This window comes from Coregonus clupeaformis, chromosome 13 (assembly GCF_020615455.1).
Source record: "Coregonus clupeaformis isolate EN_2021a chromosome 13, ASM2061545v1, whole genome shotgun sequence".
NCBI classification, from domain to species: domain Eukaryota; kingdom Metazoa; phylum Chordata; class Actinopteri; order Salmoniformes; family Salmonidae; genus Coregonus; species Coregonus clupeaformis.
Window position 1 is genome coordinate 23,619,452 of NC_059204.1, and position 15,086 is coordinate 23,634,537.

The window sequence follows — 15,086 nt, forward strand, 5'->3', positions numbered from 1 at the left end:
CTTTGTTGTCACCATCAGCGATGTATACATCATTGGTCACCATACATAAACACCCACTTCCTCCTACTGCAGCTCTAGAGGTCGGCCGCTCCGCCCCTTTCTTTGTGATTTACATTATATTCGACAAATAGAATGGATAAATCCAACGGCGAGTAACCCATTCATTTGACAGACACAGCCGTGGACCAATCAGTGATCTACTGGTGCTCCCCTCTAACAGACCGATAGCTACCTGAGTAGTTCCTACATTGTTTATGTCACGTAGCTAGCTAGCTAGCTTGCTAACTGACAGCTTCAAGAGTGCTGTTTTCGTACTAACGTTAGCAACACCAATGCATACATTTCTGTCGTAGAAGGTAAATCTAGATGTACAGGATCTGGGATTGATCGGTGGCAGGGATGAGATGTTTTGTTGAATGAACGCCTCTGGTGCCGATAGGAGAATGAACTCCATCACCGGTCGGGATCACCCTGTCCCCGCCGTCTCTGTCAACTCTGGAGCCTCATCTTCTCGATCCTTGCACGTTGAGCTCACATCTCAGCAGGTAAGGACAAGCAACCGTAGCTTGGTGTTATTGATTATATGCGTTTTGTCCTGTATTGTTACGTTGCTGTGTGTCAGCTGCAAGATGAATACAACAGGCCTGCAGAGCGAGCTAAGCTAACTAGCTAGCTAACGTTAGCTCAGCTGACTTTTACAGCTCTCTTGGGTAGCCAGACAGCTATAGCTTCTAAGCCTTACTCCGCTACATACAAAGTCTTATTTAATAATAGTATACATGTGCAAACGTAAGATACAATTGTTAGCTATCTAGTTTGCAAGCTACATACAGAGACGATGATAACTAGCCAGTTTAGTAAGACCTGGCCTGACACCCAGGCACCACTACAGTCATTTGGTCACCTGATTTATGAACCAGCTACAGTACATACCCTTCATTCTGATGCTCAAGGTCTTTGCACAAGTTATTATTAATAAGTCCTCATAGCAACAAGCTTGACCCTAATAGGACTGAACCACATCAGACATAGCTATACGTCTTCAGCTCTCTAAATGCACCTTTACCTGCAAGCCTTGCACTTGATATGACCACAGTGGTGTTCTTTTGCCTACTGTCAGTAATCTATAATCTTTGAAGGTGCCTTCACTGTCTGCTGAGATATACACTCATTGGCCAGTTTATAGAAATGGTTAGCGCCTACAGACAGTGAGTCATGTGGCATAAAGCAGGCAGACAGGCATTGAGGTATTCAGTTACTGTTTGATTGAACGTTAGGATGGGCAAAATGAGTGACATAAGCGACTTTGAATGTGGTATGATCATCGGTGCCAGGCGCGCCGGTTCCAGTATCTCTGAAATGGCCGGTCTCCTGGGCTTTTCACGCACGACAGTGTCTAGGGTTGACCAAGAATGGTAAGACAAACAAAAAAACATCCAGTCAGCGGCAGTTCTGTGGGCGAAAACGGCTCGTTGATGAGAGGTCGAAGGAGAATGGCAAGAAACGTGCAAGCTAACAGGCGGGCTACAAACAGGCAAATAATGGCGCAGTACAACCAGAAGCGGCTCAAGTGGGCACTCGATCACCAACACTGGACAATTGAGGAGTGTAAAAACATTGCAGATGCAAAGTTTGGTAACATAATTACTGTGCACAGCACAAACCGTCATTCTGACTGTACACAGCACAAACCGTCATTATGTTACCAATCTTTGCATCTGCACTGTTACACCTGGACGGAGTCAACCATTTACCTTCACAGTACAATGACTAGGGCCGGGACAATACCACTATCGCGATACTCGTTAGTATCGTGGCAAGGAAACAAAACACGAAGCGGATTTAACTTCTTTAGGAAAACAGCCCTAATGGTGGAAACAAACATCAGTATGTTGTCATCCAGAGTCACATGTATTTATTTCCCAAGCTAAAGCACACAATAGTTTATATACAGCAGGTTTTTAAAGGACCAAAGAGTTTGGTCTGCTTGGTGTTTTCATTTTTGATACTGACATTGTCCTGTCCTGGCGCTAAAGATCACCAGTAGGCCTAGGTTTATACAGTAGATAGATTATATGCTCTGCTGGAGACCCTCTTTGCTCTCATAGCTACAAATTAGCCCGTTCAGAGAAACGTCTTCTGACATTTTTGAGAGGGGGAAAAAAAGCCTTTGCTGAACAAGCTGTGTTTTTGTTTCGAGGGCTGTAATCTTATAGGGAATCCCATGACTTAGATTTATCCCTAATGCCTGTGGTGGTGGAAGCTCAGTGTGAATTGCTGGTGATTGAAGAATGCAGATCAGGTGAAGGCCGGCCATTGACGTAAAGTCCTGCTGCTTCTCTGATGCTGCTGCCCTGAGGGGGGACCTTGTTCAATGGCCCCTCTTTTCACGGGTGTCGTGTCATGTCCCATGGTCATTCTCTTGACTTAACCACTCTCAATGATTCATTTTTTTATTTGGAGCCATTATTTTTTATAGATGCAGTCCTACGTGAAAAAATGTATTATTTAGTTAGGCTATTCAGTTAGCCTATCTTTTTTTTGATTGGACATAACTGAGCCATTCTCTTCAAGCCGGTTCCTTTTATTTTAGGCTCAGCAGGTTTTTGAAGGGTGGATTTTTGACTGATATCCAACCATGGTGATGCCATGTTCTGTCAGTGCATTGAAACATTTTTAATGAGCCGAGGCATTATGGGTTTTCTACTCTGAGACCATACTGTACAAATAGCTTTTGTGCATCAATGGTATGCTGGCTTGAGCTTTAGTTGACGAAACTGTGACACTCTTGTGTGTGCAAGGCTTCTGTAAGGGAAACACACAGTGAAGTCAAAACATGAACTCTGCTTTGAAATGGAACTCTTGTCTGCATCTATGGTCAGTTATTCCCAGACGTGAATCATTCCATAAAATGTTTATTTTTTTTGGCAAATGTTGATAGCCTACCTGTGACGGTTTAACCAGATACTTCAAGTTATCTCCAACTGACCCACCGTATTCTAAAATTACAGTTTATTTTTAACGTGAGGATGTACAGCAGGGTTCCACAATAGGTGGGCCAAATTCATCCCTCAGGTGATTTTATTTGCACCCCCCCCATGTTTTTGTAGTAAAAAAATATTTTTTTATATACATACTACCGTTCAAAAGTTTGTGGTCACTTAGAAATGTTCTTGTTTTCGAAAGAAAATCATTTTTTTTGTCCAGTAAAATAACATCAAATTGATCAGAAATACAGTGTAGACATTGTTAATGTTGTAAATGGGTATTGTAGCTGGAAATGGGTGATTATTTTATGGAATATCTACATAGGCGTACAGAGGCCCATTATCAGCAACCATCAGTCCTGTGTTCCAATGGCACATTGTGTTTGCTAATCCAAGTTTATCATTTTAAAAGGCTAATTGATCATTAGAAAACCCTTTTGCAATTATGTTAGCACAGCTGAAAACTGTTGTGCAGATTTAAAGAAGCAATAAAACTGGCCTTCTTGAGACTAGTTGAGTATCTGGAGCATCAGCAATTGTGGGTTCGATTACAGGCTCAAAATGGCCAGAAACAAATAACTTTCTTCTGAAACTCGTCAGTCTATTCTTGGAGAAATGAAGGCTATTCCATGCGACATTTTTCAGCTGTGCTAACATAATTGCAAAAGTGTTTTCTAATGATCAATTAGCCTTTTAAAATGATAAACTTGGATTAGCAAACGCAACGTGCCGTTTGAACACAGGACTGATGGTTGCTGATAATGGGCCTCTGTACGCCTATGTAGATATTCCATTAAAAACCAGCCGTTTCCAGCTACAATAGCCATTTACAACATTAACAATGTCTACACTGTATTTCTGATCAATTTGATGTTATTTTAATGGACAAAACATTTGCTTTTCTTTAGAAAACAAGGACATTTCTAAGTGACCCCAAACTTTTGCACGGTAGTATATACACACACACACACACACACACACACACACACTTTCTGGTGGGGGTGGGGGCATAAAAGACTGTAAAATCATGAGGAAATCAGCTCAAATGTATTCTAATTTAGGAAATCTGTTCCCAAGTATTCCCATGCATAAATAGAGAGGTACAGTATATGTGATCGTATCGCAATGTAATCAAGGTTTGAAATTATTCTGTTTTGGTCAAATACTATATCTGTTTGGGATTCTTGTGGACAATTTGCAGTGTACAAATGATTTATAACTATGTTCCGCATCCCCGACCATCCGCTCCAGGAATAATAGGTCCACGGCTGAATGTAATTGGGGACCCCTGATGAACAGTAATGACTTTGCTATATGACATTGTGTCTTCTGGTTGGCTGCTACAGTATGTTTATCCTGTGTGAATTAGGCTAGTTCATAGGGTAACAGTTTTGTAAGTTGATATGCATCAATTTGGATTGTGTAACGAGAAGAGACTCTTGAAGGTGATAATAAAATTGTAAAGGCATTGAAACGGACTCATTAGGCTTACAAACTGCCCCCTTGTTTTGGGCAGACCATTAAAATGTTCTCTCTCCTGCTCCCTTTCCCTGACTCTCCAGCTCTGCCTCTCTGCCTCTTCTATTTCTCATCTATTTTTCCTGACTATCTCACCGTCTGCCTCTCTCTCCCTAACAGAGGCGGTTACGTCATCTCAGAAGCATTGCAGCCCGCAACATCGTCAACAAGAATGGCTCTCCACTACTGGACACATATTTTACCCTTCATCTCTGCTTACAGGACCGGATATCCAGAGGTCAGTACTGTACAGTACTGTCTCTGTAAGACAGTGTACTAGGCCACTGCACTAATACCACTTTCACACTACTGAGACCAGTCAGTCCACACTACAAATAGACTTAACATGTCTTTGGCCTTGAATCCTAACTTGAGTTCTGTGCACATAGGTCCCGTGTAGCTCAGTTGGTAGAGCATGGCGTTTGCAACGCCTGGGTTGTGGGTTCGATTCCCACGGGAGGCCAGTATGAAAATAAATAAATGTATGTGCTCACTAACTGTACGTCGCTCTGGATAAGAGCATCTGCTAAATGACAAAAAAAATAACTCACGTTTTCGAGAAACTTCCATTGACATGATTGCATAATTTAACCCAAAAGCCATGTTAGTATGCGGACATCTCAAGTTAGACTTCAGCTCTTGGTGCCAGAGCACCTTTTAGGTCTAAATGTTCAGCATTAAGGTGGACTGCATTACTCTCATAAGTGGATGAAAGGTCAGAGTCTCATTACGCTGTGTAGTTAAATGCACACGGGTTTGGTTTGTTAGGGGATGCTGATGCTCCAGTAAATGTGGTCTTTCACTTTTACTTTAAGGGAAAATAATTTCATTAGAAGTCAATGACCAACAATGACCCAGATCGAGGCTAAACCTCAGGGCTTACTGTTGTCAGGTAATCCTAGAAACGTTTGCTGTGCAAACACTTTAATAGGACTCCTCCCAACATTGTAGTCCTGACAGGAGTTGCATCCTCACAAATATTGTTTGAGCTTTTGTGTGTTTATTCAGTCTCTGCTTGAGAAAGCTTTAAAATAAATCTAACCTGGCTTTTCTCCTTCCCTTGCAGACTTTTACAAGAGTGAGGTCATCCGAGATTCATTGGTGAGTGTCATTGTTTGAAAAAAGAACTAACACGTGTTGGCCAGAGCCTCAGGGCCTCCCAAATAATGACCATAGCACCAGTTATGGAATGTCATAATCAGTTCTGTTGTATGCTTTGTCTGCTCACATCTGTGGAGGCACACTACCGGTTATAGGCCTAGTTACATTCCGAGGGCCCAAGAATATAAACAAGTCCTAGGCCTACCCAGTGCTTATAAAACGGGAGGTGCCGGAACAAAAAGTGAGCGCGAGAGGGGGGTGACCTGGGAAGTCACCTTTATAATAAAGCAGTGCATACCTATCATCACATTTGTGTAGTGACATAGAGTATTAGAGTAGAGGCGCTACAGAAGTAGCTTTTTTTTTGTACTTGGGTCCGGGAAGAATTTTGCCTTTTTATAAACACATTTCATGCAATTCTACCTAATTTTATATGACTGGAGGCTTTAGCATAATCTTTTTTAATACCGCACAAATGATCGAAATGACAGGCTACTTTGACATTGAAAAACGGATAATCTGAGATCAATAAAAACGACCTAATCTTAAATCCATCAATAGCCTAGGCGTGTGGAGACATATTGTACAAGAGGAAATTATAGTCCTAGAAAAGCTTTCCACTTTCACTCACCTGACCCAATGTTGCGCAGCTCACTAGCCGGTAATGGCGAATACTCTTGTGCCAAAAGCCTCTTTCTCTTGTTTTACTTTGTAAAACAATGTTCGCTCAATAGGCCTATTTGGAAGTTGATAAAATATTTTGATAGCCTATAGACAGATTAGAGTAGTAATGAATAATTATCGCCCCATTTCAAGGCTTCTGTGGTCCTCTGTAGCTCAGCTGGTAGAGCACGGCGCTTGTAACGCCAAGGTAGTGGGTTCGATCCCTGGGACCACCCATACACAAAAAAAAAAAAATTTATGCACGCATGACTGTAAGTCGCTTTGGATAAAAGCGTCTGCTAAATGGCATATTATATATTATTATATTATTAAGGCTTCCTTGTCTAGCTAAGATTCTTGAATCCCTGGTAAATGTACAACTGCTCTTTTTTTATCTGAGAAATGTATTTTGAATGTAAACCAATCAGGGTTCAGGCCTGGGCATAGCAGTATTACAGCAACCACTTTAATTCATAATGATCTTGTCAATGCTTTAGAAACTAAAATGAAATGTGCTGCTTTGTTTGTGGACCTGTCAAAAGCTTTTGATACTGTAGATCATGCTATTTTATTGAATGTTGTCCTCGATAGGCCTGAGCTCTGATGCCTGTTCATGTTATCTTAGTGACAGAACTCAGGCCATCGTGATTGATGGGGTTAAGTCTGAATTTCTTGTAGTACATAAAGTTGTACCACAGGGGTCGATTTTGGGACCTGTTCTCTTCACAATTTATATAAACACCATTGGTCAATTGTTAAAAATTGTAAGCTTAATCTATATGCGGATGATACTATTATGTATGCTATTGCCCCGACTGTTGATCTGGCTGTGTCAAAACTACAGTCAGATTTTATAGCTATGCAGGAGTTTAGTTTTAATGCACCGTATTGCTAGAACAAAATTCAAAATACATTTCATCTTAATATATTGGTGCCGTTTGGGCAATTTTAAAGTATTGATTGGGGACTTATTTGTGGAGGAATGTAACTGTTTTTCTGGGTGATTTGAGATGTTTTATTTGTGCTTCCCATTAGTGTTTTTATTAATTTTTGATGTAGAGGTACCGGATCCGGCCAAGTAGGTTCCGGAATGAAACAGTCCAAAACGGAGTGGTGCCAGATTCTGTTCCGGCAGTATCCAGCTCGAATTAAGCACTGGGCCTACCCCTGTCCTAGCTTACTTGCGCCCACAGCGTGTGTGTGGTGCATGCGAGAGTGTAAACAGTGGTCACTTTCTCCAGTGCTGCTGTGTGGAAAGAGGGTATACTTCCTCCATTTCCCCATTGTGGCGGAGTAGTGCGTGACAGCCAACACATGGACTCAGGCCAGCTGCCTTGGTGTTTGCCTCTAACAGAATCAAGTCAAGTAGCCTACCTTTCACTTTCTCTCCGTCAAAACATCAACTGATGAAAGACCACTAATGTTACTTAAAGTAACCTGACAGAAAGGGAGGTTTTGATTGACGCTCTTTGAGCAGTCATAGACAGGTGTCATATTACATGTTTGGTTGGATGTATTAATGATGCAAAAATCAGCCACACCAGGATTGTGGAGCTCTCTTCTTCTTGTATCTTCAGCTTCACAGAGGGCACAGCACAGGGGTTTACTGTACGGTCTCTTATTGACAGCTGGGATAGGATGCGTGTGTGCAACAAGACCAAGACAACAGGAAACAGTCAACGTCACTGTTCCTGGCATGCACTAATCTCTTTCTTTGTGTTGTACTCCAGTCATATAAACAAACAACAGGAAGGTGGAAAGCAGTCTTGAAGCAACACACTGTATGAGAGAAGGGGAAACAAACTGGCTTACATCAACATGATTGAAATATGACCACAAGCTTCCATTGTACTCTGTCTCTCTCTCTCTGTAAACATGTTCAGAGCAGGGCTGTCATTGTGTTCTGCAAGACATCATTCAGCAAAAGCAGATACTGCTGATGGCTTACTCAGCAATAGCACTATTAACGCAACTTCAGATGGTAGTTTCCATATTTGGTTTCCACGTTAGCGGGAAAACGATTGTCCTCACTGACTGTTGTTAGATTTGGTCAAACACCCAATGTGCAACAACAGCTGCTCCTCGCTCCCATCTCTGCATGGAGTCTATTCAGTCTATGATGAATGCAGCGAAGTATAGCAGATCATTACTAACAGGCCAAATGCAGAGTCATTTTCCAAGCCTACCTTTCCTTTACTCTCTCAGGCCCTAGCCTGTAATGCACTGCAGATGAAGCTCATGATCGTGTCTGGCAGAGATCAGAAATCAGCTTTTGTGTTAAAAACGTCAGCATTCCTCTTTGTGACCTTTGCTCTCTAGTGTTCTGGTCTGTTTCCCCTTTGTGGTTACTCGTCTGTCAAAGGAGCCTGCTCCTTTCCGCCTGCTCTTCCTGTTATTATGTAGAGGAACATTGCACACGGTACACTACCCCCCCCCTCCTCATCTCTAGGCCTTTTTCCCCCCATTCCTCCCTTTCTCCACTTGTGGCTTTGTCAATCCTCCATTTTACAAACAGTTTAAGATGATAGTTATATATCGTTCTGCAGGTGGGAATGGGCTTCTTTGTACAGTAGTTTATGACACAGGATAGACCAACAAACCTCAGGGAGTCCAGGGACCTTGTCTTCCCAGCAGGCAAAATGTGCCATGTGATGTCATAATGATGATGACATTGCAACCAGTTTTGCCAGCTGGTTTGGAGTAGCTCAGAAATCGGTCTGAAACCTAGTTACCTATAGTGTTTTGTTGGACAAGCCAAGCCTTAGTGATGACAAATGGCCTCGGGATATTAAAGTTGGATTTGTAAATATTTGGTCAGGCATTTGTAATTGGGACGACAGTTACATGACAGTTAAATTAACATCCTGGTTCAGCACCATTTTGTGTGCTCGAGTCACTTTCACACACCCTACTGACACACATTATGATTTGTCATTTGAATCTTTAAAATGTGCCTCTCACCCTGTCACAAAATCTGAAACAAATTAAACACATGGTTGTTTTAAGACGCAATATTAGTTGAACTAATCAAAACTTTGCAACCCAGTGAGATCATTCAAATCAAATTTATTGGTCACATACACATGGTTAGCAGATGTTATTGCGAGTGTAGCGAAATGCTTGTGCTTCTAGTTCCGACAGTGTAGCAAGATCTAGCAAGTAATATCTAACAGTTCTACAACAAAAACCTAATACACACAAATCTAAGTAAAGGAATGGAATAAGAATATATACATATATGGATGAGCAATATCATTATCAGAGTGGCATAGTCTAAGATGCAATAGATAGTATAGAATACAGTATATACATATAAGATGGGTAATGCAAGATATGTAAACATTAAAATTGAATTTTTAAAGTGACTAGTGTTCCATTTAGTAAAGTGGCCAGTGATGTTCAAGTCTGTATGTAGGCAGCAGCCTCTCTGTTAACAGTCTGGCCTTGAGATAGAAGCTGCTTTTCAGTCTCTCTGTCCCAGCTTTGATGCACCTGTACTGTCCTCGCCTTCTGGATGATAGCGGGGTGAACAGGCAGTGTCTCGAGTGGTAGTTGTCCTTGATTATCTTTTTGGCCTTCCTGTGACATCGGGTGCTGTAGGTGTCCTGGAGGGCAGGTAGTTTGCCCCCGGTGATGCGTTGTGCAGACCGCACCACCCTCTGGAGAGCCCTGAGGTTGTGGGCTGTGCAGTTGCCATACCAGGCGGTGATACAGCCCGACAGGATGCTCTCAATTGTGCATCTGTAAAAGTTTATGAGGATTTTAGGTGACAGGCCAACTTTCTTCAGCCTCCTGAGGTTGAAGAGACGCTGTTGCACCTACTTCACCACACTGTCTGTGTGGGTGGACCATTTCAGTTTGTCAGTGATACAGTTGAAGTCGGAAGTTTACATACACTTTGGTTAGTCATTAAAACTAGTTTTTCAACCACTCCACACATTTCTTGTGAACGTACTTTGGTGTGAAAAGTGCAAATAAATCCCAGAACAACAGCAAAGGACCTTATGAAGATGCTGGAGGAAACCGGTACAAAAGTATCTATATCCACAGTAAAATGAGTCCTATATCGACATAACCTGAAAGGCCGCTCAGCAAGGAAGAAGCCACTGCTCCAAAACCGCCATAAAAAAGCCAGACTACGGTTTGCAACAGCGCATGGGGACAAAGATCGTACTTTTTGGAGAAATGTCCTCTGGTCTGATGAAACAAAAATAGAACTGTTTGGCCATAATGACCATCATTATGTTTGGAGGAAAAAGGGGAACGCTTGCAAGCCGAAGAACACCATCCCAACTGTGAAGCACGGGGGTGGCAGTATCATGCTGTGGGGGTGCTTTGCTGCAGGAGAGACTGGTGCACTTCACAAAATAGATGGCATCATGAGGAAGGAAAATTATGTGGATATATTGAAGCAACATCTCAAGACATCAGTCGGGAAGTTAAAGCTTGGTTGCAAATGGGTCTTCCAAATGGACAATGACCCCAAGCATACTTCCAAAGTTGTGGCAAAATGGCTTAAGGACAACAAAGTCAAGGTATTGGATTGGCCTTCACAAAGCCCTGACCTCAACCCTATAGAAAATGTGTGGGCAGAACTGAAAAAGCGTGTGCGAGCAAGGAGGCCTACAAACCTGACTCAGTTACACCAGCTCTGTCAGGGCCGGCAGCCTTGCGAGGGTTAACACGCTTATATGTCTTACTCACATCGGCCACCGGAGAAGGAGAACCCACTGTCCTTGGTAGCTGGCCGCGTCGGTGGCACTGTGTTATCCTCAAAGCGGGCAAAGAACTTGTTTAGCTTGTCTGGCAGCAAGACGTCGGTGTCCGTGACGTGGCTGGTTTTCCTATTGTAGTCTGTGATTGTTTGTAAACCCTGCCACATACGTCTCGTGTCTGAGCCGTTGAATTGCGACTCCACTTTGTCTCGATATTGACGTTTTGCCTGTTTGATTGCCTTGCGGAGGGAACGACCACTCTGTTTGTATTCTGCCATATTCCCCGTCACCTTGCCATGGTTAAATGCAGTGGTTTGTGCTTTCAGTTTTTTGTGAATGCTGCCATCTATCCACTGTTTCTGGTTAGGGTAGGTTTTAATAGTCACAGTGGGTACGACATCTCCTATACACTTCCTTATAAACCCACTCACCTAATCAAAACTTTGCAACTTAGTGGGATCATTCATTCAGCTGTCTCATCAATTCTCTTGGCCTGTCTTTTTCAGAATCCAACATGGCGGAGCCTGGACTTTGGCATGCTGCCGGACCTCCTGGACACGTCTGTGTCCTGCTTCGTGGTGAAGATATGGGGCAGTCGGGAGGAACAGTTCACACTACTCATAGAGTGGAAGGTCAACCTGGACGGGCTTAGATATACAGGGCAACAGGTCAGTGGAAACAACATACACTCATATAATATAGGCTGCTCTTGGATGTATGCTGACTAGCATACACTACCAGTCAAAAGTTTGGACACACCTACTCATTCATTTTTACTATTTTCTACATTGTAGAATAATAGTGAAGACATCAACTATTTAATAACACATATGGAATCATGTAGTAACCAAAACAGTGTTAAACAAATCAAAATATATCTTATATTTGAGATTCTTCAAATAGCCACCCTTTGCCTTCATGACAGCTTTGCACATTCTTGGCATTCCCTCAACCAGCTTCATGAGGTAGTCACCTGGAATGCATTTCAATTAACAGGTGTGCCTTTTTAAAAGTTAATTTGTGGAATATATTTCCTGAATGCGTTTGAGCCAATCAGTTGTTTTGTGACAAGGTAGGGGGGGTATACAGAAGATTGCCCTATTTGGTAGAAGTCCAAGTCCATATTATGCAAGAACAGCTCAAATAAGCAAAGAGAAACGACAGTCTATCATTACTTTAAGACATGAAGGTCAGTCAATATGGAACTTTGAAAGTGTCTAAGTGCAGTCGCAAAAACCATCAAGCGCTATGGTTAAACTGGCTCTCATGAGGACCGCCACAGGAATGGAAGACCCAGAGTTACCTCTGCTGCAGAGGATAAGTTCATTAGAGTTACCAGCCTCAGAAGTTGCAGCCCAAATAAATTATTCACAGAGTTCAAGTCACATACACATCAACATCAACTGTTCAGAGGGGACTGTGTGAATCAGGCCTTCATGGTCGAATTGCTGCAAAGAAACCACTACTAAAGGACACCAATAAGAAGAAGAGACCTGCTTGGGCCAAGAAACATGAGCAATGGACATTAGACCGGTGGAAATGTGTCCTTTGGTCTGGAGTCCAAATTGGAGATGTTTGGTTCCAACCGCCGTGTCTTTGTGAGACGCAGAGTAGGTGAAAGGATGATCTCTGCACGTGTAGTTCCCACCGTAAAGGATGGAGGAGGAGGTGTTATGGTGTGGGGGTGCTTTGCTGGTGACACTGTCTGTGATTTATTTAGAATTCAAGGCACACTTAACCAGCATGGCTACCGCAGCATTCTACAGCGATACGCCATCCCATCTGGTTTGCGCTTAGTGGGACTATCATTTGTTTTTCAACAGGACAATGACCCAACATACCTCCAGGCTGTGTAAGGGCTATTTTACCAAGAAGGAGAGTGTTGGAGTTCTGCATCAGATGACCTGGCCTCCACAATCCCCCGACCTCAACCCAACTGAGATGGTTTGGGATGAGTCGGACGGCAGAGTGAAGGAAAAGCAGCCAACAAGTGCTCAGCATATGTGGGAACTCCTTCAAGACAGTTGGAAAATCATTCCAGGTGAAGCTGGTTGAGAGAATGCCAAGAGTGTGCAAAACTATCATCAAGGCAAAGGGTGGCTATGTAGAAAATAGTAAAAAATAAAGAAAAACCCTTGAATGAGTAGGTGTGTCCAAACCTTTGACTGGTACTGTACATGCATGCTTTCCTCTGATCAGAATACAGTACAGTCTGCAGTCATCTAGACAATAACAGCCTCTCTCTTGTTTTAATACAGACAGACTAAATACCACTGCATTGTTCCTCCACAGATCCGCTCCAGGTATCCAAATGAGATCATATTTGGATTGAATGATGGCTACTATGCAGCTGACTTTGATCATAAGGTACTGCTTTGTTCCAGGAATTATGTCCCTAAAAGAGACCATAGACATTCTGTTGTATTATTTGTTTTTCTGTGTTTGGTTTGTTATTGTAAATTTGTAATGTGCTTATTTCAGGACCACTCTGAGAGGAAGAAGAACAGTTTACTCCAGGTGGACCAGAGTTCAGTGAGGAACTCCTACAGTGTCTTCTCTCTGTTGAGGTGAGACAGACTGCACCCACCAAACACTCCCACACATACGACACTGGACAGTAAGTATCTCCATTATGACAATATGTCCCGCTAGCTTTTTGGCTAGTACTTTTCTTTGATTGCCCTTCTCATTACACAACTTCCTTTAGCTACCAGAGAAGATTGGAAACGCAAAATATACTTGTGGGAAACATTCTCTACTACTGTATACGTCACAGACTCTTCCCCACATTGTCCACAAGATGGTGCCAGGAAACTGCCTCAAATGCCTATATTACCATGGAGGCTGTTTTTGCTCCCTAGTCAATGAGAGCTGCCAAAAATACAGTCTGTAGTGTGTTTCTTGGAAATGCATATAGAAAGCTTGAATTAAGTTAGACAAATAAAGGCATAATGTCATTGTTGGCTAGCTCTAATAATGTAACAGATGGAGAATTCCATTCGAATGATCAGGGTGAGTGAAAACGCGCTTTGGTGATTTTAATTTCACTTCCTTATGTTATAAAATACATTTTACCAAGACAAATGATTCTTCATGTTCTGAATCGTTCAGTGGGGTCTTTCTCTAACATATCATTAATCTTCGAAAAATAAGTTATTTCGCATTAATATGAAAAGCGTATACTAAAATATGAAATTACTACATGTTATGTCTCAAAATCGAAATGTATCTTACCACCACCTATGTTGTTTAATGTCCTCCGAGTTCGAGAACAATGATGATGAGTTCAACGGTGAGCCTGTCAGTTAGCCACAGTTCTTGCACAGCATCCAGCCTAGCTGACACAATGTTATTTTTCTGAATTTTTTTTTTACCCCAAAAAATTATCTGGCCTACATTGAATTATTCACCCTAATTTTAGCCATTTTACAACTCCATTAACTTTTGAACGGATTATGATAGAGACATTAGGTTTGGACCATAGGTTTTCTTAGAGGATTATCTACACAATTAACATATTTCTTACCCAATGGACCAAAGATACGTTTTTGATTGGACACCCTTAGATATTAGTGATTAATGGTCTTTCATAGCTCTTTATTCACAAGGGGGCAGCAAATTATCATTTTCTAAAACCATTGGCACTTTAGCAGGGAGGCATGTTTTCAAGTGCGGTTTGCTCTATGTTGACAAACCACAGCTCTGTTGTTCTATATTTGAATGTGGCGTAATATAAACACTACCTACAGGGTTTGTGCAGAGCTTGCTTGGGGAACACCACAGTTAATTAGAAGTTGGCTCAAGCTACATTTTATGACCCTTTTGGACTACAGTGTACAAGGGGGCACAATGTTTTGAACTGTTAATAACAGGAAAATAACAAGTTCCTGTAGTAAGGCTACATTCATCATAAGTGGAGGATCCATCCTCCTCCTCAAGTCTTTACTGTTACTGTCGAATCAGAGGATTCAAGAATCAAAGATAAACATTCCTAGTGTTATGAATCACTCCTCGCCCCAGCTTGAGATGAGGTGTACAGAGTCGGGGTGAAGATTCCTCCAGCCCTAAGGGCTTCCTCTGGCCGATGACTGTTCTGTGTCTT

At 42.1% G+C, this 15,086-nt stretch overlaps 1 protein-coding gene across 1 annotated transcript in view; it reads left to right on the plus strand.

Annotated features, from left to right (window-relative positions):
- Positions 1 to 144: 144 nt before the first annotated feature.
- LOC121579777 (UV radiation resistance-associated gene protein) overlaps positions 145 to 15,086 on the plus strand; it is a 137,511-nt gene continuing 122,569 nt past the window's right edge. The window contains exons 1-6 of the mRNA XM_041894664.2: positions 145 to 545; positions 4,626 to 4,743; positions 5,572 to 5,606; positions 11,491 to 11,652; positions 13,277 to 13,351; positions 13,466 to 13,551. Of these exons, the coding sequence (XP_041750598.2) occupies positions 417 to 545; positions 4,626 to 4,743; positions 5,572 to 5,606; positions 11,491 to 11,652; positions 13,277 to 13,351; positions 13,466 to 13,551 (605 nt within the window). The 5' untranslated portion in view covers positions 145 to 416. The remainder of the gene's footprint in view (positions 546 to 4,625; positions 4,744 to 5,571; positions 5,607 to 11,490; positions 11,653 to 13,276; positions 13,352 to 13,465; positions 13,552 to 15,086) is intronic.